Source organism: Ictidomys tridecemlineatus, chromosome 7 (genome assembly GCF_052094955.1).
Source record: "Ictidomys tridecemlineatus isolate mIctTri1 chromosome 7, mIctTri1.hap1, whole genome shotgun sequence".
Classification (NCBI taxonomy): domain Eukaryota; kingdom Metazoa; phylum Chordata; class Mammalia; order Rodentia; family Sciuridae; genus Ictidomys; species Ictidomys tridecemlineatus.
The window spans coordinates 142621402-142646685 of NC_135483.1; the positions used below are offsets into that span (position 1 = coordinate 142621402).

Sequence of the window (25284 nt, forward strand, 5' to 3'; positions counted from 1 at the left end):
AGGGTTTAATTTCTTTTTGTTGCATATGGATTTCCAGTTTTCCCAGCACCATCTGTTGAAGAGGCTATTTTTTCTCCAGTGCATGTTTTTGGTACCTTTGTTTAATATAAGATAATTGTAACTTTGTGTGTTAGTCTGCCAAGGCTGATCTTGAACACATAATCCTTCTGCCTCTGCCTCCTGAAACACTGGGATTATAGGTGTGTGCCACCGCACCTGATTAGCCCTTATAAATTTTGTAGGTAAAAGTGACATATTATTATCTCAATATATATTATTTTATTAGTAAGATTAGACATTCCTAAATTTATTGAAAATTTATAATTTTCTTATAAATTGTCCACTTATTAGTGTATCTTTTTCCCATTTTTTATATTGGGTCACTATTAACTCCTAAAAAATAACTTTTAATGTACTTTCCCCCTTTGCTACCAAATAATTCTGGCAGAATAAATTTTATTTAGATTACTGAGTAGCAGATAATAGCTAAAAGAGTCATTTTACTAATAAAAACATGTGACTGCTCCATTCCTCCTTCACTTAAAGAATAAAGTGGTTCTTGCTGCGCCCCTCCCCTTACTCAGGCAATGGCAAGGCCCTACTGAGGTGGATGGCGCAAGGTTTCCATCCTCTGGAGGAGCACAGTATGTTTCTGGGAATGGGCTGATTTGTTTTTGTATTCCTTTAATAAGTATAGTTGCGATTTCTCATATGACCATTAAGTATGAAGGAAAAAACATGACTTTCCCAATTAATGCAAATACTTCTAAAGAATAGATCTGTTTGCTCTAAATGCAATGATTCAGCTGTGGAGCGTAAATTGTTAATGTCTAATGAAAAACTCCCTGTATTACTGTCAAGGAAGTTTTTGAGAAGTTAAATTACAATCTAGAGAAGAAAAATTAATGTTAAGAAGACAGATTAGTGCTTACTATTGGGCAACTTGTTCTTGTTCCTGTGCACAATGGTTTGTGCTCTTACTCTTGTTTGATTAAAATTAATAACGAGTCAACCACTTACCGTAACCATGGCACCGGTTCCAGTCAGTAAGTCAAGAAAGAATAGTCAAGGTATAGACCAATAGTTTGGGACATTTCTAACTATTATTAAACGTTAACTAAGCAGAAACAGCTCAAAGCAAAACGTGAACTGAAAGTACAAATGCTTGCTTATGCATAAGCCAAGATACGGTCTTCTATTCTAATTGTACTACGTAATATTTTGTTTCTTTGAATAATGATTCCTGTTTTGTAACCACAAAGTACTGTGAGCCTGCCAAAATGAAAACTATATATGATCAACTTCACAAGTAAAGATTGGGATCAACACCTTCACTTTGGTGTCTGTGTTGTTTCTCCACCCCTCTTTCGCCGACTCCTCACCATCCGTTCGTCTCCTGAGACCCCCTGTTGGAGCTGGTTTCCAACAGGTTCTATAAATCAATCAGATACCAACTACTCAGATGGGTCAGTCAGTGATTGATATTTGCTTTTTTCAAGTATTCATTAAACAAATTAATTTCACATTAGTTATTTTTCAAAGTATTTAATATCTTATATTTTAATTTCTAAAACAATGTCAAAATTTGAAACATTTTCTACAAAGTTTCTTAATCTTAGTTTATCATTTTATTTTATGTATTAATTAATTTATTTTTAGTACTGGGATTGAACACAGGGGCGCTTAACCACTGAGCCACATGCCCAGCCCTTTTTTGTATTTTATTTAAAGATAGGATCTTCCTGAGATATTTAGTGCCTCACTAAGTTGCTGAGTATAGCTTTGAACTTTTGATCCTCCTGCCTCAGCCTTCTGAGCCACTGGGATTACAGGTGTGTACAACCATGCCCAGCTAATTTATCATTTTATAAGTATATTTAAACTATTTTTCCATAGGGATAGGTATATAAAAATGATACAGCATGTTATACTAAATATTTCAATTTTAGACTTTTTATAAAAGTAGATAAAATATAAGTTGTAGCAGCATCTACTCTCATTTATTGCAAACTTATCCAGGGGTAGGTACTGTATTAAGTTATTCACTTACATTTTCTTTTTAAACAGCCATATGAAGTAGATATCATCTTCATTTTACAAATGAGAAAACTACATGTATTTGTGCTCTTCATTTACATTCTCTATGAAACTGAAAAAAGGCTTTTTAAATTTACCTTTATTTTTCTCTTAATACCTAGCTCAATGTCTTGTACTACTATGTTGTGTGTGCTTAATAAGTGTTGAAATGATTAATTAAGAATCATTGATTGAATTGAATTAAATTGTAACTTCTAGGTAGTTTAGCAAAGATCACTGTTGTGTATTTTTTTCAGGCAGTAAACTTAAAGTCCAGGAAATAAAATTAGCAGATAATTTTTAAAAATGAAGAACAACAATGCATAATTAAGATGGAAAGGAAAATGTCAAGAATGTAAGGTTTAGAGTAATTGGACAAAAGGAAGAAAACCAAATAGAAATAATAAAACATTAATTACCCAGTGCATCATAATACTTGTTATATTTAAATACAAAATACTGAATTGTAGATTTGATAGTTATACATGAATATATTAATATATGCATCTGACATGAAGCTTATTTTTTTCAAGTGTGAAGTATAGTTCATCTAGCTTTCTGTGCTTTGCCAAAAGAATAAATGTATTTCCAATTCTTTCGTAGAAAATTGTCCACTAGTACATTATGGCTAATTTTTCTAGATAGAAGAGCCTACCTTTCTCCTTTCTAACCATCCCTACCTCATGGCTATTAACTGTGCTGCATGTATATCCAAATTGTATCTATATTCACTCATGTATTTTAAATAACTAGTTTAAATTGCAATGAAATTGCACCCTGTGTTTTGCATTTATTTTACTGAACCCTGCCACTGCAGTCTCAGTACTTATTCAATGCTTGCTAGTGGATTACTTATAGCTACCCTACTCAAATGATCATGTAAATCCTCCTTTCATTTTGAGAATTGTAGGTTTTGAATACAGAAAACATTTTTGTAATACTTGTATTATCACAGTGTTATGTTCTGCCACTGTTTTTATTAAAACTTGCATTTATAGGAATTTAGACTTGAATCATTTTTAAATCTCACTAGGTATTGGAGCTATGTATCTGGTAGTAGTAGATCAGTATGGATGGTAGGCTTTTGTTTTATTGCTGAGTTTTAACATTAAAGGTGCTTTTTGGGTAACACCCTTTTTTCTTCCTTCCTTTTTTCTTCCTAATTTTTTCAAAATTAACAGAAAATTATGACTCGTATAACAAGTTACCTATAAATTCAGTAAGTTATTTTTCTTGTTTGAATTTGAAGTCATAGTTATACTGTGAAGAAACCAGATAGAATATGGACTTGTGTAAATCTATTTTCATTACCATAAAATTGTTGGTAAGTTGCATGATTAACTGATGACAGAACATTAGGTTATTGTATATGAAAGTTAATTTTCTTTTGAAGTATCACAAAAATCATATTTTGGGTATAGACTTGCTATGAGCTTTTTCTTTTCTTTCTTTCCTTCCCTCCATCTTCCCTCCCAGAATTGAACCCAGGGACACTCAACCACTGAATCACATCTTCAACCCTTTTTGTATTTTATTAGAGACAGGGTCTTGCTGAGTTACTTAGGGCCTTGCTAAATTGCTAAACTCTGGATTTGAACTTGCAATCCTCCTGTCTCAGCCTTCCACTGGGATTATAGGCATGCACCACTGCTCCCAGTGAAGCTTTTTCTTTTAATCCCCATGTTAGGGGAATGGTGTGGGGAGATTCTTGCTTTTCCTATTCTCTTTATCTTTGTGAGTTACTTCATTTTAAAATTTCTTTCCGGTAAGTATTGTAAAATGTTGTGTTTATTATTTGGTGCTGGGGATTGAATCCAGGGCATTGTGTATACTAAGCGTGTGCTCTACCACTGAGCTATATCTCCAGCCCCCAAACTGTAGAGTTTTGGGAGAGAGGAAAACAAACAAACAAACAAACAAACAAAAACTTGTGGTCAATCAACCATGTTAAATGAAAGTTATTTATTTCTTTAGAACTAAGTTTAGCTGGGCATGGTGATACTTGCCTGTATTCTTAGCAGTTTGGGAGACTAAGGCAGGAGGATAGCAAGTTCAAAGTCAGCTTCAGCAATGTAGCAAAACCCTGTCTCAAAATAAAAAATAAAAAGGGCTGTGGATGTGATTCAGTCATTAAGCACCCCTGGGTACAATCAAAAACAAAACCAAAAACTGATTTTAAGGCAACAATTAAATATTTCCACATAATTTATCTGAAATACCTGATGGCAGACACTATGTTTTATTACTTAAAAAACAAACAAACAAACTGTACTTGTTACAATATGGATACACCATGTTCATTATTGTTATTAAGAACCTGGTACTATTTCTGGGTAAGAAAAAACTGATGTATTTAATAAATTGGAGGCATAATAATGGAGTGGTTAAAAGAATACTGCTACCTGTGTTGGAGTACTTGGAATTAGACTTACCTTCTTCCAGGAATAACTATAATAACTGGAGTAGTGGAAATCTCCCTGTTTAAAAACATGAATGAACACCTGGAACAGTCAGAACCTGACTTTTTTTTGCAGTCCTGGGAATTGAACGTTTTTCAAGTATGCTAGGCTGACTATACCCCACCCCTCTTTTAATTTTGAGACAGGTTTTGCTGAGTTACCCAGCCTGGCCTCTAACTTGCAATCCTGTGTCCCAAGTAGCTGGGATTATAGGTGAGCCCCATGATACCCAGTTTCTCTTTTTCTTTCTTTCTTTCTTTCTTCAGTGCTATGTATTAAACCCAGGACCTCATTCATGCTAGGCAAGTACTCTACCTCTGAGTTACAGAGCTATATCGCCAGCCCCTCAAAACCTGTTTTATGAGCTAGAGAACAATATGAGAGAATTTATAATACTGTTTTTTATGTGACATGAAAAATACCTCCTTATTACTCTGCTTTTTCAGAATTATCCTGGCAATTTTTTAATAATCATATATTTTATTTTATTTTTAGTTGATTTAATTTTTTTATTTCTGGAAATTCTTGAATGTTCATTTTTGCCAATGAATTTTATAATATTTTTTCAGTTTATCCCAAGAAAAGTCTCATACAAAGTCAATGACAAATATCACGTGGATAGAGAGTTAGACCTATTAATTGAAGAGAAAACTAAGGATGGTAATATGACCAAGTGCTTTCAAAGAAAGTGACTTCAGTATTAAAGGATTAAGAGAGTGACAACCCATTATTGGATGATGGGAAATGATGGATTAAGAAACTTGATGTAATCCTCAAATATTTTTGTGAAAATTGTCTTTATGATCATCCTGCAATAGTAAAATAAAGTTGTATTCTCTTAAAATTTTGTTGGAAAAATTATACTGCATTCTTTGTTCTAAGAATTAGCATGTTAAAATATCAAACTAAATTGTTTTCTGTAAGTTTATATAAACTTATTTCTGTAATATTTTTATTTTACATTAAAAGTTCAATCAATCCTTTTTACTCCATTATTTACCATGAAGTTTTGATTCTCATTTTAAATGTGTTACTTTGAGTAGTAGTCTTTTCTGGTGTCAGTTTTCTTTTGATAATGAGAATTTCTTATATTCAAAGGAAAACTTTTAAGCCTATTTTGAAACTTTTTAGGAGAGATTGTCAATGACTTGTTAACTGTTGTTACTTTAGTTGAAATTGGATCATATTCATGAAGAGATATATCTCTTCATATTTATATCTCTATATAGATACACCTCTAGTTTCTATGACAGTGCCTGGCACCTAATAGATTCCCCAAAATGTTTTTTTTTTAAATAAATGAGAACTAAACAGAGGGAAATATCATCCTTTTTATAGGGAATGTATAATCTAATGATGGGGCTACAACAAATAAACAAAAGATTAGTAATACTTATAGATGGAGAGGAAAAGGTTGTTTCAGTTGAGCTTAATAGTAAGTTTTAATTTTCAGGAGTTTGAATTTGATTTTGATTTAGGAGGAATTTGGAGTGATAAATTTTGCAGAAGAAAATTAATGATAGGTCAGAAGAAAAACAAGCTATTTTTGTTAGGACTACTGTGTTAGTCAGCTTTTTAATTGCTGTGACCAAGATACTTGACAAGTACAACTTTGAGGAGGAAGTTTATTTTGGCTCACAGTTTCAGAGGTCTCAGCTGATTGCACTGCTCTGAGCTCATGGTGAGGCATAACATCATGGTGGAAGGGCTGATGGAAGAAAACTACTCAACTCATGATGTCCAGGAAGCAGGCAGAGAGGGATCAGGGACAAATACAAAGGTACACCTCTAGAGACCTAATTCCTCCAGTCAATCCCACCTGCCTATAGTCACTGCCCAACTAGTCCATTCAAATTATTAATCCATCAACTGGGTTAATCCACTAATTAGGTTTCAACTCTTACAGTCTCACTGCTGAACATTCCTGCCTTCACACAGGAGCTTTTGGGAAATACCTTATATCCAAACCATAATAACTACATCAGGTAGGTTAGGGTTTTTGTTGTTGTTGTTGTTGTTGTTACTCTAAGGTTCTGAGCCACATCTTTGACTATAAATGTATATAGCAAGGAACAGAGCTGTCTGAAAACATCAATGACTTTAAAAAAATTTTTGTGATGCTTTCCAAATACTGAATTCTGAAACTCAGTGTAACCAGGGACATGTTATATTTACTAAAGATAGAAAATTTTTTCTATTTTCCTCAAAAGAATTCTGAAAACCAAAAAACATTAAATATAAAAGCATAAAACAGAATAATCACATGCAATATATCATCACATACATATTTCATCTCACACATGGATGTTTAATCTTTAAAGTAGCCCAGCAGGATTATGTACACCCAAATTCCATTAACCATAATATGTTTTGTCATCTTCATTCTTTTTCAAGTTCTAGCCCACACTTTCATGTAAAATTATTAATGTCAGACACAAAAATTAATATAGGAAAAATAATGTTTTATAAAAATAATCTTTTATAATATTGGAAACTAAATACAATATTTTTATTGATTGAATGTACAGGCTCAGATAATAATTATTGAAATATCATCAGTTCATTACTAAATATGCCTTAAAAATTCTGTAAGTGCAATAGGATTGAATATATTTTTACACTATTGATTGCTTTTGCTTACAAAGTTTTTACGTATTAGAATGTTTTTGAGATTTTGCATATTTTATATTTAAAAGAAAATATCTTTCTGTGACAATGTGCTGTTGAAACAGAGTTTCTTTATAGTTGATATCTCATTTATACCAAGATCGATATCTCCTATATTATCAGTAGAGAAAGCAGTTTGTAATTGTAAAGTATCTATGTGTGCAAACATATGTGATGGATTTTAAAATTATTTCCCTAGGAAACATTACATTTGAAACAATGATGGAAATTCTCCGAGATAAACCAAGTGGCATTAATATGGAGGGAGAATTCCTGACCACTGCAAGCATGGTTTCTGTTTTACCTCAAGATTCCAACCTTCCTTGCATTCACTTCTTTACGGGGACTCCTGATCCTGAGAGGTAAAGTCACAAAATACTGTGAACTAGCAAGTGGTCATGGTATGGGGAAGAATCATAGTGTGTTGATAATTCTGTGAGACTAAATTTTTGTTACATAAATAAAGACAACTTGTTGGTGGATTTTCTGGGCCAATTTTAGATTGCAATTTCCATATACGTGTAACTGTTCTCATTTTTTATGGGAAGAAAAGGCTTATAGTTTTGTATTTACCCTTATCTGTACTCCTTTTTCCTACAAATATATTTAACATTGTCAAGAAAAGAAGGTAGATAGGTTTTTCTACTCAGATTTCAGACATTAATGACATTAAATGACTTATAAGTTAGTAAATTGAATAAGTAATGTAGTTGTGCTAGATTTACTTATGTACATATAGAAAACACATATAAAACTTAAACTATCAGTAGTTCAAGTTATATCTTTAGGACTTTATTTATAGACTATCTTGATTCAAGTCATTTGTATCTCTTACCAAATTTAACACCACATTACATTTAGAAATGATTTCGTACTTGCTATCCCTTAATGTTATAGACTTTCATATTGTTAAAGATATTTCAAGAAGTTAGAGTGTGAAACCTGTGTCCCCTCATTAACACTTGTACTGATTTTCACCCTAAGTTATAATCCTCAGTCTATAACACTGAGGATTGTTCTTACCTTAGGAAATGGAAAACTGTTTATACACTGACATGGTATATGTGCTGTGCTCTCAGTAGGTCGGTATGAATGCAGCCCTAAATTAAGCATTGTCCTTGCCATAAATGAGATCACACTGTACTGGGAATTGGGCATAAGCATAATTAATATGACGGAACAACTTACTTATGTAGCGTCATTAACAGAAACTTCTCTAAGAGAATCTTGGAAAACTTAGAATAATGTTGAATTTTTAAACATTTTGACATGTCAATTTAATGAAGTGTCTTTCTTCTAGATCAGTTTTTAAGCCTTTCATATTTGTGCCGCATATTTCACAACTGTTGGATACCAGTTCACCAACATTTGAACTTGAAAATCCAGTTAAAAAGAAGCTGCACTTAAAGAGTAAGCCTGACAGAAGACACCCACTCTACCAAAACCACCAACAGGCTTTGGAAGTAATAAATAATAATGAGGTATTATTATAATTATATTATATTATTTGTTGTATCATTAGAATAGTTTAAAGTATGATTTAATCTGAATTCTAAACATTGAAGAACCAATTTCTTTCCTTCATGTAAAAAGTAGGTTTATAAATAGTATAGATGCTGCTGGAGATGATGGTGCCCGCCTGTAATCCCAGCAGCTTGGGAGGCTGAGGCAGAAGGATTGGATTTCAAAGCCAGCCTCAACAACAGCGAGGTGCTAAGCAACTCAGTGACACTCTATCTTTAAATACAAAATAGGGCTGGGGATGTGGCTCAGTGGTCAAGTGCCCCTGAGTTCAATCCCCGGTACCCTTTTCCCTGCCCCCCCCCAAAAAGAAATAGTGTAGATGTTATTACTATTGTAAAGCTGTATTATTTTTACTTTTGGTTAAGAATATGTGTGTTGTGATTATTTTAGAGAAATTTAGTATTTTAAACATAACAATAACTAACATTTATTGAGCACTTATTATATACCATTTTATATAGATTATTTTATTTAATCAGCACAATCATTTTGAGATAGGTACTATTGTTATCTCCATTTTACTGATAAGGAATCCAAGACTAGGAGAGAGGTTTAGTAATTAGCTTAGTATCTCACACCAAAAATTACAAAGACTCTAAAGGGTAGTAAATCTTAATCCTACAACTGCAGATGAAAATTAATTGAAAGTGATTAAAGGCCTCATAGACTTAAAATAATAAGTTGTTTTTTTAAAAAATAATATATGCTTATTATTTTAAAAATGTGAACATTGTAAAGAGCAACATGTCACCTGAAATCTCCAGAAATAAGCAGATATATTTATTTTCTGACATAGATTGAAAGTTAATTTTATAAAATATATCTCTTCAGCCCTCCCTATCCCTTGCCCGTCCAACTCCCCTCTCTCCCCTATAAGAATGAAATGGGGCTGGGGTTGTAGCTCAATAGTAGAGTACTTGCTTAGCATGCATTAGCATGCATGCATGAAGCCTTGTGTTTGATCCCCACCCAGCATTGCAAAAAAAAAAAAGAAAGTACAAGTGCTGTCTAAAGGCAACTATCAATTGACAACCTGCAATGAAGGAAAAGATTAACCATCCTATATCTTTTCTTGGCTATTTTTACCACTTGCTGATTTTTCTTGCTATACAATCCTTTAACTTTTTCAAGATCTAGGCATTTACGTCTGTCTACATTTAAATCAATTAAATTAATTTTCCTCCATGTAATTACTCATTTTTGCCTGTAATATGTTTGCATAGTTATCTGCCTTTTCCCCTCACTTCACTATTTTGCTTTTGTTTGAAGCACTTTGCCAGACTTCCTATTTGCTAAGAATTCTTAATGCTGATTCTGCTTTATTGGGGACCAGTTTGTTTTCACATCTGGTCTACAGTCTAAATACTGTTTTGTAGCTTAGTGGTGTGAACTGAGAGGCAAGCAATAGGAACCCACTTAGTATGCTGACTGGGGCCCAAGTCACTGGGCCTGAGGTGTCTATTATTCCTATGTGCTTAGCTCATTCTCCACACTCAGAACAGTGTGGTGAACAATGATGAGCACTCTGATTCTTTGGCCTTTGCTCAAGTCGCTTAGTGTTATGCTTCAGGAACTTCTACTGGGTCCCTTTACTTCTCCTGTGCAGTTTCCACACAGCCTTTGTTGCTCATAATTGCTCTCATGAGCTTTCACTTCTCTTTTCCCCATTATACTGCTTCTGGGAGGTGAGTTTTATAGAGTTAGTATTAAATATTTGTTAAACTAAATTAAATTGCTGATTGGAATTACAAAATAATTTTGGGATAAAAATGAAAAGCTCGGGGCTAGGGTTGTGACTCAGTGGTAGAGTGCTCACCTAGCATACATGAGGCACTGGGTTCGATCCTCAGCACCACATTAAAAAAAATAATATGTCCGCCTAAAACTCAAGATACATAAATAAATAAATGTTTAAAAACATTAGAAGCTGTTACTGTTTAAAAGATGTTAATTGTTGATTGACAATATAAAGTCGTGGAGAAATAATGTAATTTGAGGGTGGTATCAATAAGCTGTGTTCTAGTTCTGACTCTATAACTACTTTTTTGTTTTAGGGAGACTCAGTCCTACTGATAGTTTTAATTTACATTTCTTGATTACTAGTGAGATAGAAAATCTTCTCTATTTATTGGTATAAATATTAAATGACTTGGCTGGGTTTTTTTTCATAGCTTATTTCTTAGTTGATTTAAAAAAATTTTTTTCAGTTGTTGATAGACCTTTCTTTTATTTATTCATATGTGGTGCTGAGAATTGAACCCAGTGTCTCACATGTCAGGCAAGTGCGCTACGCTGAGCACCAGCCCCAGCCCCTCTCAGTTGACTTTTGGGTCATTTATGTTTGTGTGTTTTGCATCAAAGAGGCCAAAAATATGAATGTTAACTTTGTTATGTGCAGGGATTTTGTTGTTGTTTTAAAATATATTTTTTTAGTTGTTGATGGACCTTTAGTCATTTATTTATATGCAGTGCTAAGAATTGAACCCTGTGCCTCACACATGTGAGGCAAATGTCTACCACTAAGCCACAACCCCAGCCCTTGTTGTTGTTGTTTTTGATGCTGATAATTGAACCCAGGGATTTCATTCAATCTAAAATAGAGATTCATTCCTTCTATATTTACATATTAGGAGGGATAACTAATCCAGAAGTAGAAACCACAGTGAACAAATCTTGTCTGTGAGGGTGGGTTGGAATTTGGATAGATTCATGTACTCATGTATGTGTATTTGTGTACTTTTCATTGTTTAGGATAAAGCCAGAACAATACTGGATAACATGAGGAAGCTGGAGAAAGAACTATTCAAAAAGATGGAGTCAGTCCTCCAAAACAAGCATCTTGATATGGATAAAATTGCTAATCTCTTTCCTCAGAGTACAAAGGATGAAATTAGAATTTATAAGGCAAATATTACTTCATAGCAATCATAGAAATGGTGGAAATCTCCCTCAAAGTCAGAATCCATTGTCTTGAGGTAAACTTACTTAGCTATTATTCTTTAATAGCATTCAAGTAATAGTTCAATTGTTAAAACTCATATAGTTTTGCTGAGATACTGACAAAAAAAACCAAACATATATCATGAGGTAGCTAGGTGTTATTCCAGGCAATTATTTCTTTTAGCCACAACAACTTTTTTTGTCACAATAATTAAGTATTCAGGTGCTGGGGCTGAGGCTCAGTGGTACAGCACTTCCCTCTCATGTGTGAGGCATTGGATTTGATCCTCTGCACAACATGAAAATAAATAAAAGTATTGTGTCCATCTACAACTAAAAAAAATTAAGTATTCAATTCTACATAAAGCATAAGACATTAATATGATGCATGGATTTATACTTATAATTTCGTAGTACCCTCAAATCATTTTATCAATTATTTTAAGTTTTTTTTAGGAATGGAAAAAATATGAAGTGGTGAGTTTTCTTATGTTTTAGGCAAATATTAACCAGTGCTAACAAGGGAATTTTCTAGATTTACACACTAAATCTTTGTCATTGTATTAATTCTGAAAATACACTTTCATTCAAACACACTCTATATCAAGAGTTGGCTTACCAGTGAACTTATAGCTCCAATTGTTTAGCCTTCCACTGTCTCTTAGAAACCACTATTTTGTTTTTAGTTTTCTCTGTTTTGCTTTCCCCAGAATGTTGGAATCATACAGTAGGTATTCTTTCAGATTGATTTCTCTTGCTTACTAGTAACATACACTTAAGTTACTCCATGTTTTTCATGACTTGATAACGCCTTTCTTTTTAGCACTGAATAATATCCCACTGTCTGGATGTATCACTGTCTGGATGTATCATTACTAAAGGACATTTTGGTTGCTTTTAAGTCTTGGCAATTATGAATAAATCTACACACTGCCATAAGCAGGTTTCTGTGTGGATGTAAAATTTCAACTTACATTGGGTAAATTACAAAGTGTGCAACTGCTGGGTCATATGGTAAGACCATGTTCAGTTTTTGTAAGAATTCGCCAAACTGTCTTCCAGAGTCACTACCATTTGCATCCCCACCAGCAATGTTGTACCATATCCTTCCAAGCATTTTTTGTGTCAGTGTTTTAAATTTTTACCATTCTAATAGTTGTGCAGTTGTTTCTCATATTAATTTGCAATTCCCTAGTGACATGAAATGTTGAACATCTTTTCATTGCTTATTTGCCACCTGAGTACATCTTCTTTGGTGAGGTGTCTGTTCAGATCTTTTGCCCATTTCGAAATCAGTTGTTTGTTCATTTTCTTATTGTTGAGTCTAAAACTCTTTCAAAGACATTGTTCTTGGGTTAAAGTCTCTTAACAAATACCACCAAGAGCCTGCTAATTAATCTGTCCTCTGTCTTTATCTTATTACACGTTCACCATTGTTTTTTATGTTTCAACTATGCTGCCCTTTCAAGTCTTGGAATGTGCCCAGTTCCTTCCTCATGGCTACACCCTCTGTTGTACCATTCATTCCGTGTTCTCACCATTTGTAGTTCTTTTAATGGTTTTGCCAAGACAGAAATTCCTTAAGGAAGTTTTCCTCAAACCACAAGGTCGGGTCTCTCTTAAATACTCTTGGAGCCACACGCTATCCTGATCACAAACTAATTATACATTAAACATTTACACAGAACATTAAACACAGTAGAACGAAGCTCTATGGAACTAGGAATCATATTTGTTCTTACTGTTGTATGTGCAGTGTTCAGTATTGTGTCTGGCATGTAATAAATGCTTATTAATAGATATTTGCAAAATGAATATTCAGATACTGACAGGAAAAATTTATACAGTCCTCTGCCTATAAAATGCAAGGTTGCAGAAATTATCTAGATAATTTATCTATACAACTTGTTAGCTTTTGATAAGTTTCAAATCAAGCTGTTGCTTCTTTCCATATTAGAAATGGGAATATATCCCCATATGAAAGCAAGGATAATTGGGGCTGGAGCCATGGCTCAGTGGTAGAGGACTTGCCTCACACGTGTGAGGCACTAGGTTCAATCCTCCTCAGCACCACATAAAAATAAATATATCGTGTCTATCTACAACTAAAAAAGTTAAAAAAAACAAGGATTATTAATGTAGTATTAATGTATGTAATTATTAGTGTAAATTAATATAATATAGCTTGACTTTCACTGTATAAATGCAATTGGGCTGTGAGTACTTGTGGGGGTAATTAATGCCTTGGGATATATTGTAAAAAATTTAAGGTTTTATTAAATTTTATCTATTGTAAGAGTAAAAAATATAGTTGCTGAATTAAGCTTTTTATTAGGTCAACCCTTAAATTATGTTATAAACCAAGGGAGTCATCTAATAAATTGTACTTTACAGAAAGCTACATTGTTTGATCTTGATGAAAATATCAGTTTATATATTTATTGTTAAAAAAAGAATGTTGTCCTAGAAATAATATGCAGCCTAGAATTTTGGAAAGTTAGTTCCTTCTTGTAAAATTTTCCAAAAATAGTTCTACATAGTGAATTTTTCTCTTTTGAATTAATTACTTCAGATTTCCATCATGCCAACTGCAGAACTTTAAAATCTGTCTTTTCCTAAAGAATAGTGATAATACGTATGGTCCTGAACTGTGTTTCCAGTCATCTTTCATCACATAGGTATAAGATACAAAGGGGCAAAAACCAAGAGCTGTATTCTGCTGTATAATTTTTGGGTCACTAATCATTATTCTCCAAGTATACTTTATCTTATTCTAAAAATATTAAAAGCAAAGCATAAGTTAGGCATGGACTTGTTCATTGAGAGTTAAGATAACAATAGACTATGCTGAAGATTAGTAAAAAGGGGTAGATTTTAATCAAAATTGTATCAGATAATTTTCTCAGCTGTGACTCTACATATTAAAAATCATGAGATGTGGCTCAGCAGTAGAGTGCTTGCCTAGCATGTGCAAGGCGCTGGGTTTGATCCTCAGCACCACATAAAAATAAATAAAATAAAGGTATTGTGTCCAACCACAACTAAAAATAATATTTAAGAAAAATCATGAAATGTATGTAAGGCACTCTTAATTTCATATTAACTCACTCATAAAAGGTGTTCAGTGAATTCATAATTGGGGAAGTTCCTATGCACAGGACCTAGCGGGTCATGAAGAAAGGGACAGTCTTAAGAAACTCATTTAAGAAAACATTAAGAACTTAGATTAAAGACCCGTTTGATAGTATCTGTATCATTGCAGTTGCCCAAAGAAAAGATGACAGCAGTGAAAGTTAAAATAGGTAGTTTATTGAGAAACTTGCTTTGTCAGTGAGAAAGTAACAGTTACAAATATTTTCATTTAATAAAATTAGCATATCCTTAATCTAAAAACATCTCTTAAAATCCTTTATCTGAAACTGCAGATCATTCTGATCTAGGATTTTCTTTTAGTGTCTCCCATGGAAAAAGAGGTTGCAGAATCCTTTTGTGCAAATAACAGAACATATGCAGTATGACTTATTTGTATGACTTGTTCATAAATAAAAAATTTCTCCACTTGAGTTTGAGTTGCCTGCATGCATGTGAGTTACATCTCTACTGGAACAGCAGTGAGGCTTTATGCTTACTCCTGAGCATTCAAAGAGTATTAACGTGGTCATATTTTTTTAGAAAAAGTTCCCCCACAAGACAGTTCTGTTTAAAAACACGCCCATTCTCTAATGATAGCTTGAAATTTGTTTAGGTTAATGGTATACTAAAGTAAAATTTACTTGTTAAATACACTAGGCTTCCATGCAAGTTTTTAAAAAATTTATATATCTGTTGCATTAAAAGGGCAATAATTTTCTAAATGGCTTTATATAGAAAACACTAAACATGAGATAAACATTTCAACATATTTTAAGTAAGTTAAACTGACACCTAATAATTAAGTAGATGTTCAAAAATCATGTGAATAACTCCCTTTAATTTTCTGAAGATGAACTTTATCTGTTATGGTCTGAATGTTTGCATCCCCTCAAATTCATATGTTAAAATGTAATCCCCAGTGGGATGGTACTGGGGGGTGACTAGGTCGTGAGGGTAGAGCCCTCATGGATGGCATCAGTCCCTTTCTCAGGGCTGAAGAGACAAGAGTTTTTCCCTTCTACCATGTGAGGTCACAGCAAAAGGGCACCAGCTGTAAACCAGAAATTAGGCCTTCACCAGACACTGAGCCTGCCCATGTCTTAAATCTTAGACTACACAGCCTCCAGACCTATAAGAAATAAGTTTCTGTTGTTTATAAGCTATCCAGTTTGTGGTGTTTTGTTATAGCTACCTTAATGGACTAAGATAGCAACATTTAGTAATTTAAAAATTTACAGATTTTTTTTTTAATACATAGAATTCATAGACTGAATTCTAAAGGTAGTCATAGGGTGCTATGTCTAGAAGTTTTAACTCTTGACTTGGACTATATATATGGTCCTTTTTATTCACTGCAGGGAGAAAAGTAGTAGGGTTATTATTCTGTACTATGTTGCTTTGTGCAAATAATAAGTGATACATCACATGGCAATAATTTTTTAATATTTAAATAAATATGCACAAATTACTATCTGTAGCACAAAAGTTAGAGATTGGATTTTGATGATAATATTTATGGAGGTTTTTATTCCTTTCCTAATGACATAGATTAGTACTTTGGTTAGAAGAGCAAGAAGAGACAAGCCTATTAAAAAAAAAAAAAGGCAGTGATTCTAATTTGTTAATGAGTTTTTTTGAAGAAATGGACGGGGGCTGGGAGGAATAAGAACCTCTTATTAGATTCAGTAAAATTATTTTTTTTAGGAAGTGCCATCAATAAATGTAAAGTTACCATAATTTTATGTCCATTTCACCAGCAGAACATCTGTCAAATTTGGCAATTAAAAGGAATTGTCAACTGGATACTGATTTTGAAGTTATAGCAAACAGTTGCAGGAAGAAATCATTTTATAATGTTGCCACATTAGTATTATTTATAGTAATTATTATATTCACTATCAGAACTTTTCCTTTTGTTTTTTTTCTTTTTCCTAGGTGTTAGCACAGGGCAGGGGGAATGCATCTTGTCAGATTTTACAGAAGTGGCAACTGAGGCTCAGAGAGGGTCTAACTTGCCCAAGATCACACAGATAAATACTGGATCTGGGACTAGAATATGATTCCATGGAGGATTCTCTCCTTTATCATTTAGGACTTAGGAGAAAGTGAGGATGGGGGTGAATGCTCAATTTCTTTATAGCTTTCCTGTTGGGGGCTGTTTGCATTAATAGCAGAAGTCTGTTCAGGACTCTTTTGAAGAAATCTGTAAAACAAGTACTCATCCCGAAATTCATATTCATTGGTAATATGTTGGATGACTCCCCCTTGCACCAGTCTGTCTCCATATATCACAGCTTCACCACGGTCAGAGGCAAGGCCAACTTCAATTAGCCAGTTCACCAGGTCACAGCCACAGAAGGTCCCAGCAGAAGTCTTTGCACCACACCTGTATGTCAAAGGAATGATTCACCCATATGTTCTGTAAACCTGGTATCAGCACTGCATGGTAGAGGACAAGCAAGGAAAAAATAGAAGGAAACAAGGGAAGACGGCACGATAGTTAAAAGCATGGCAGGAATGAAACTGTTCTGAATATAAAGGAATTGTTAACTTTCCTGACCCCAGAAAGACTCCTGGAGAAAAATAAAATATGCCAATAATGCTTGTGAAAACAGAAACACTTCAACAACAAAAAATGGACATAGGTAATGTCTGAATATTATATATATTATAATTTCTTATATTCTTATTTGTGCTAAGTAATTTTAATTGTCTCAGGAACATTACATATTTTTTGTAAGCTCTTAAGAAGTGACTATTTTTATTAAACTACTGAAATCAAACTTTATTATCGTGCCCACAAGTAGTGTTTCTTTCCATCAGCAACCAAGACAACCTCACTTTTGTGTTTGTCAGGATTTGCTTCATTAAAAAGCAAGGAAAGAATAAGTGAGATCTGTCTTGCTACAAATCTTAAGATTTTTTAAAATGTGCTTTATAAATCTACTTCTTGGTCACTTAAATTTTGTCTTCTTAATGCAAATATGAGGTCCTTCAAATATGTTCAAATAAACAAGGAAAAGAGAAATGAAAAAAAAACAACCAAACCCAATTACATAAATTCTGTATAAATATACAATAGACAACAAAAATCTGTCCACAAGCATCAGTCAAGCTGTAAAACCTAAAGTGCTTGACAATGAGAAATAGGGAATGAAGACTGAGATGAAATGAGAAACAGGTGACAAGAATTTAAAACATTTTATCATAAATAAAATATATGTGTATCATATAAGAATTATAAAAAAGGTTAATAAACGAAAATGTTTCTCAAGTATGTAAAAATCACAGTATGTTTTGTTTTGAGGTGCTGGGGAATGTCACCCAGGGCCTTCAAGCTTGTTAGGCAAGCACTCCACCGCTGAACTACATCCCCAACCCCAGATTACAATATTTTAACTTAGTAATAAGAACTCTTAACTTAATTCTTTGCAACTGCAAACATCATTTTGACAGAAGCCTGAATGTTACAACCCCTATCTGAGCCTTCTTCCTGTTTGTTGGCTTTTAATTTATAGTCCTAATGCCTTCTGTCCCAGACACCAATTTAATAGTTTCTTGAAGACTGTGATCAGGCAGCTGTAACAAAAGCCCATGGAGATGTACAGAGTGTCGGAGAATGTGATGCTGTTCAGGCAGTAGAGCCTGGAAAGAGACAGGGAACAGGCCAGAACACTACCAGCTGGTGCCTATTCAACCATCTGGGACCAAGGCAGCCTGGCAGCCCTGCAAATGGTAAGAGCTACACTTCCCGACAGTTGGCAAGCACAACAGGCCTGACAGAGATAACAACAGAATTTTCTTTTTTAATTTTGAAAAGCAGTTGAAAAAAAAGTTGTTGATGCGGATAATATCTTGAAATAATTGTGCTCAGCCCTTTAAGGGTAGAACATTAGCTTTTCTCCATAGTTTACCATTAGGCTAGGCATATCACAGACATTTTGTCACCTAATTCAAACAATATTGAGAGTCAGATTTTTAAAGAAAAGGAAAACTAAGGCTAGAGAATTGAACCTGCCTATTGTCACACAGCCAAGAAACTTCAATTCAGGAGTTGAATTCTAGTATTAACCTACACCCAAATGATTCCCCTTTCCACCATCTAACCTAGGCTGCCTTCTGATTATAATGGCATGTATATTAAATATAGTGGCATAATAGGTGCAAATAAACTATCCTATATAATTTCCAGTTATACACATGTTACTTTCCTTATGTTTTATTTTTCTTTCATGACAACCAAAAATATTTTCACTACAAATTTGTTTATTCAAAGTTGGTCATTTCCTGCTGCAGTATATTCCATACCTTGAAAATATAATGTCATAGACCAAAGGAAGATTAAGACTTGAGATGAAATATAAGCAGCAGAATTAATTAAGAGGCAGAAATTTTATTATTATTATTATTATTTGTGGTACCAGGGATTGAATCTGGGGCACTTTACCTCAGAGCTACATCTTTTTTTTAAAAATTTTGAGACAGGGTCTCACTAAGTTAACATGGCAGGCCTTGAATTTGCGATCCTCCTGCCTCAGCCTCCCAAATTACTGGGCTTACAGGAGTGTGCTACCACTCCTGCCTTCATTTTGTTTTCTTGGCAATATGAAACAAAATAACAATATAATACTAGAAAATGGGAATATAAAACCATTTCTGAATCCAATGTATTTCAAAGCTTTGTGAGACACACTAATGGCCAACATGAAGTGAATGTTAATATTCTACCACATTCGGGTTTGTTTTAAAGTTCTCACATTTTATGTAGAAATCAGAAGTTATACGATATTTTAAAGTAGTAAAATCAAAGTAATATGTCTCTTTCATATGCTACTTCTTAAACTAAAAACTGACCCATAACTATTAGCCTATTAAAATCCAAAAATAGTTAATCTAAAATATAATTATTTGGATCTACAATGGCAATTTGCTTACCGTCTTTCCTTGACGATGTTACGGATACAGAGGTCACGGTGATAATGGATAAATTGTTGACAGGTCATTTTTATTTCCTCAGAAACAGGAGAATCTCTGTTTTCTGCTGTTTCTTTATTGTTCCATAGAAATTCAAGTCTGAAAATCAAAATTTAAGGAGTTTATTTTTTCTTACTGGAGATTGAACCTGGAACTTCGTGAAAACCTAGGCAAATGCTCTACCACTGAGTGACATCCTCAGCCCCCCCACCCCCCACCATTTTTTGTGGTCCTGGGGATTGAACCCAGGGTCTTGTTACATGCAAGGCAAGCACTCTACCAAACTGAGCTATATCCCTAGCCCCTCAGCCCCTTTTTAAGAAATGTTTTTGTCTTGATACAGATTCTCACTAATATGCTCAGGCTGGCCTCAAACTTGAGGCTTCCCAGGAGCTGGGATTATAGATGTGTATTACCATGCCTGACTAAGGAGGCTATTTTTTTTTTTTAATTATTCACTTTCTTAAAGTTTTTTTTCTAAAACTTTATTTTACTTTTATTTTTATGTGGTGCTGAGGATTGAACCCAGTGCTTCACATGTGCTAGACAAGTGTTCTACCACTGAGCTACAACCCCAGCTGAAGCAGGCTATTTTTAACGAAAGAAAGGCAAGGAGAGAGAATCCCTTCTGCTCTATCAAAATGGCTGTTCCAAAGCCAGTCACCAAATTTCCCATCTCATCTACAACACAATTGATTCTGCATTTAGTTTCCTTTTCACAGAAGGCTGGGTAAGTGACCTAATTATTTTACAAATCCTCTAGACATTTTTGGCTCATTTCAGTTTTTACTAAGAAATATTCCTTATACTGCATTTTTGAAACACAAAGATAACTTAGATATCAAATAGTTTACTCAATCATTTTGAAATTTTGGTATCACAGAGGCAAATACTGGGCTCTGGAGTACAGACTTGTTTTGGTCAGCTCACACAATAGAACTGTTAAGTAGTTCACATTATGAAGCTGATAACTAAGTTCAATAACTTTCTTACTACACTTTTCCTTCATGAAATGATTATGACCCTAACAATGAAATCTTAGTAAATAAGATGATGCTGATGCTGAAGGAGAAGAAAGAAAGAAGAAAAGATACTGTTTTGGGGCACTATTCATAGAGCAGGTAGGATGAATTCTGCTAGCACTTCTAATTTCTACTAATTTTGACATTAAAAGAAAATGAAGTACAAAGATTTGTCCCTCTGCCTTTTCCTCCCATCTACAAGTTGCAATACTTGTTACTTTTTAAAATTCTTGATCTTAATTCAAAGAAGCCCTTTACTAAGCCAATAAAATAATTTAGAAAGAAAAATTGAGTTTTCTATAAGTTAGTTTGATAGAAGAATCCTGTTGTCAAAGGTGAAAGACAATCAAATATATTCCTTTGGGGGCACCACTTAATACTACCCTTTCTAAAGACATGTTCAAGTTTTATTTAACTTTATGTAGCTAATGGCATAGATCAAAATCAGAGTCCATCAGTTTTTGTTAAAATGCAAATTATATTGCTCCATTTATAATAGTTCTTCCAACATTTTCTCTGCAGTTATTTACAACTATGTGAATCAACAGATAACCCTTGTATGATGTTTAGTGGTGGTCTAACAGTTTAAAGGTATAAAAATATCAGTATCTTAATATAATGGCTTTGTCATCAAATTTAGGAATATAGAGATTTATTTCAAAACTAAATTTACCTTCTTTTGAAAGGTAGGATGATTAAATGTTTGTCCAATCCAAAGATTCCAAAGGAAATAAATCCCTAGGGAAGAAAACAAAATTATTTTTTCTGAATGCAGCAATAAAATTGTAAGAGCAGGAATTAAGGAAGTCACCAAATTTAGTGCTTGAGGCGGCAAACCTATAGTGTGATTAGAGCAACATTTCAAATGGAGCATACAAAGCAGGTACTCTAAAGTTCAGTACCTGGAACCAGACATGTTTGCTGCCTCTTCCCAATCATTCTGTTCTAATTATGATGGGTGATAAAAACTAGTGCTGAGCAACCATATTCCTATGACTTCTTACTAAAGAAAAATGAAAATATTTAAGGATTATATGTCTTTGTTTTCTTGTTTTTGAAAAAAAATCTCCCACTGTGCTTAGGTATTTATTGTTTTTTTGTTGAAACTTCATAAATTACATAATTAACAAGTGCTGCAATATCCAATAATAATAACTGAACAGAATTTATGTGAAGTGATACTGGCTAGTGGTTAGGGGAAAGGCTTGAAGGAATTGGAGTAATAAGGCAAACTGGCACCAGATATAAGCCACAGATCAGGAAATTTAGGACTGCCTGGGAGAAAGGGAACTCAGCTGCCATTTGTGAAGCATACTGAGGTACAGGTTGGTGGAAGGTGGGATGGAGAAGGCAATATAACATTATATGAAGGGCCCGATTTTCTTTACCCCAAACTATAAGCAGTCAGAAGGGAATATCTTTCTCCTCCTCTCCAAGAGGAAGACTGGATGAGAGTGAGGTTTGTGTGTCTCTCACTCCCTTGAACTACTTGTGTGGGAGCATTCCTGGCACTAATTCAGTTCATGACAAAGTGCAGTGCAATGAAGCTTTCTCAGCCCCAGGACTAGGAGGGCTAAGCTTGAATTGGCTTTCTGAATGCATAATGCCACAGAAGACTGAGATTTTTCAACCTAGTATTTTAAAATTCTTGGATACAAAGTCAGATCTTAATATCACAATGTAAGATATAGTTATCAAGTAGATCTTGGGAAGTTCATACTTGTTGTAATAAGCTTTCACAAATAACCGAGGTAATTTGTACCTTTAGATATAACCATTTTGTTCCCACAATAATGGCAAAACAAACTGGAAATACTTCAAGAAATTAATGTTAGGAAAAATCTTGCAGGAGCATTTATTGACTAGTCTTAACTAACTCTTGGCAAATTATTTTACATTTAGTAGGCAACATACTGATTTCAAATACAATATTTTTTCAAACTGATATTCAATCTCTGGATGAGGGATGAGTATTCTCTAATTAAAAAGTAAGGGGCTGAGCTGGGGACGTGGCTCAGTGATAGAGCACTTGACTAGCATATGCAATATCCTGGGTTTGATCCCCAGCACCACCCCCCTGACACCCACAGTTAATGAAAAGATCAAATTTTGAACTTTGTACCTAAAAATATTTTCCAATATGTAAAACATATTGTTAAATATGTATTTTAATAGTGTCATGAACATAGACAATAGCACCTTTTACATCACTTTTTCATGGAATTTTAGTTTTCTATGTTTTAAACTGGGGATGATAACATCTATGTTGCAAGTATTATTGTGATGTTTAAATGAGATAATGAATATAAAATGCTTAGCAATTTTTGGCACACAAATAACTATCAAGGAAAGAAAAGTATTACCCCTGACTAAAGTTTTATTTACACACCACATGATTTTAAAGTAAAGATTTAAGTATCTGTTGTTTAAAATGTAAATGAAATAATATTTGTCCATCTAAGGGGATAAATCCTTTAAACTCCCAAAGTGAGTTTTCAAGATTACAAAAGTTTAAAAAGAACTTAGGACATCTTGTCCCTGCTTAAATTATGATTCTTTATCTCAAAACCAAAGCAAAAAAATTATTTGGTATTGCTGGTTGAAACACTCAATGTACATTCTGATGACTTTAACCAATATAAGAATTCATCTCTACTAGAAGACAGGCAGCAGCTGTCAGCTGTCATGTATACCAGCAGCTGGCAAACAAACTAAACCCTATTGATTTAGAAGAAAACAACAACATCCGCATACCCTTCTCTGCATTCAACTCATCCAGGAAGACAAAAACCCCTCAAAGTTTCAGTAAATAAGTACCTGGCCAAAGTTAAACACAGCACAGAAAAACTGTAACTCAACGTATAGTCTTCCAGGCTCTTGGTTGAATAGCCACCATAAACAACTGGAAAGATTCTATAAAGAAAAAAAAAAAAGAGTATTTTAAAATGAAGCCTGCTAATCATTTCTCGCCATCCAGAGCACAGTACAATAACTTTTCTACCTAATAATTAGGGGGGGGGGTAAGACTAAAGGGAAAAACACTGAGAGAATACAGAGGCTTTGTCTTTCAAACAAGAGGTTTCAACTACTTCTTCTGACAGATGTCTTTCAAACAGCATCTATTCTGATCAGGTTTGAAGCAAGAAGACATGAGCCATAATACAGAGACTTACATAATATACCAGGACTGCCGACTAGCCTAAGACAGGACTGATTTTAAAATTAGTTCTACACAATGAAAATAATTATATCATTAAACAGGAATTCTTGGCAGCGTTTCTTTTCTTTTTTTTTTTTTTTTAATTTTTGTCCTTAAACAGCAGATAAAGTGTAGCTGGCTGATATCATACTATGTAACAAGCATTCTGTGTGAAAAGGGCTCGTAGGTTATATGGCCTATCTCCCACCTCTAGGCAGGTTACACTTAAACTACCTTTAAAAAATTATAATAACTAGCTGGGCCCGGTGGTGCATGCCTATAATCCCAGCGGCTCAGGAGGCTGAGACAGGAAATCACAAGTTCAAGACAAGCCTCAGCAACTAAGCTAGACCCTATCTCCAAATAAAATATAAAAGGGTGGAGATGTAGAAATCATATCTGGGTTAAATCCCTCCCCCTAAAATTATAATATTCAATATTGGTGAGAGCACTTTATAAATCTATACTATCTACCCTTTGAAAAACAATTTAGTAGAATATGTCTAAAATCACAGAAATATTTATTCTCTTTGATCCAGGTTTCTCAACTTTGGGAATATATCACTAGAAAATATAATGCATGGAGATGTTTTTTAGAGTATTTTGAAAAGTTAGGAACAATTCATAAAGAAGTGGTTGAGTAAATTATATAGCTCTCTATTGTTTACTGGGGAGCCATTTAAAGTATTAATTTTGGACACTCTGAAAATGCTTGACATAAGTGAAAAAGCAGGTTATAAATATATGTATTATTAGAACCATGAAAAATGTGTTAAAAATTTAAAAGCAGGGGCCAGATGTGGTGCTCAGTGATAGAGCCTGTGCTTAGCATGTATGATAACCCTGGGTTCAATCTCCAGCACCCCCTTCCCCACAAAAATGTTAGATGTCAGTAATTTTTTTTTAGACACAACATCTTTGTTTGTATGTGGTGCTGAGGATTGAACCTGGGCTGCACGCATGACAGGCGAGCGTGCTACCGCTTGAGCCACATCCCCAGCCCCATATGTCAGTAATTTGATGGGCATTTTTCCTCTTTTCCCTACTGCATGAAGTAGTTAGGTTGATTTCCATAATTAAATCTTATTTTTTCAAGTTAATTTATATGAGAAATATCTTGTGAGAGATAATGTAGGCATTTGTCCACTTCGGTCAGTCAAGCATGTTAGGGATAACTGGCCCTTGGACACATGATGGAGATATCTATCTGATTTTACCAAATTTACATTCAGAGCACAGAATGAATAAATAATTCTAATAGAATAGGCTACTGGAACACTTAGGCAACAGA

General features: G+C 33.9%; 2 protein-coding genes across 9 annotated transcripts in view; one reads left to right on the plus strand and one right to left on the minus strand.

Annotated features, from left to right (window-relative positions):
* Scrn3 (secernin 3) overlaps positions 1 to 15229 on the plus strand; it is a 30935-nt gene extending 15706 nt beyond the window's left edge. For 2 of the 3 annotated variants that reach the window (XM_040294493.2, XM_013358293.4), the window contains exons 6-8: positions 7402 to 7564; positions 8503 to 8683; positions 11478 to 15229. In XM_040294493.2, coding sequence (XP_040150427.1) covers positions 7402 to 7564; positions 8503 to 8683; positions 11478 to 11648 — 515 coding nt within the window. In that variant the 3' untranslated portion in view covers positions 11649 to 15229. Of the gene's footprint in view, positions 1 to 6441; positions 7565 to 8502; positions 8684 to 11477 lie in introns of those variants that run through there. The other variant, XM_078017629.1, reaches the window with a different exon arrangement.
* Gpr155 (G protein-coupled receptor 155) overlaps positions 4024 to 25284 on the minus strand; it is a 61390-nt gene continuing 40129 nt past the window's right edge. For 4 of the 6 annotated variants that reach the window (XM_005324611.5, XM_040294491.2, XM_005324612.5 and 1 more), the window contains 4 exons: positions 23612 to 23707; positions 21468 to 21532; positions 19734 to 19871; positions 14954 to 17184 (listed from right to left, as the gene is read on the minus strand). In XM_005324611.5, coding sequence (XP_005324668.1) covers positions 16887 to 17184; positions 19734 to 19871; positions 21468 to 21532; positions 23612 to 23707 — 597 coding nt within the window. In that variant the 3' untranslated portion in view covers positions 14954 to 16886. Of the gene's footprint in view, positions 4160 to 14953; positions 17238 to 19733; positions 19872 to 21467; positions 21533 to 23611; positions 23708 to 25284 lie in introns of those variants that run through there. The other 2 variants (XM_078017625.1, XM_021725934.3) reach the window with 2 other exon arrangements.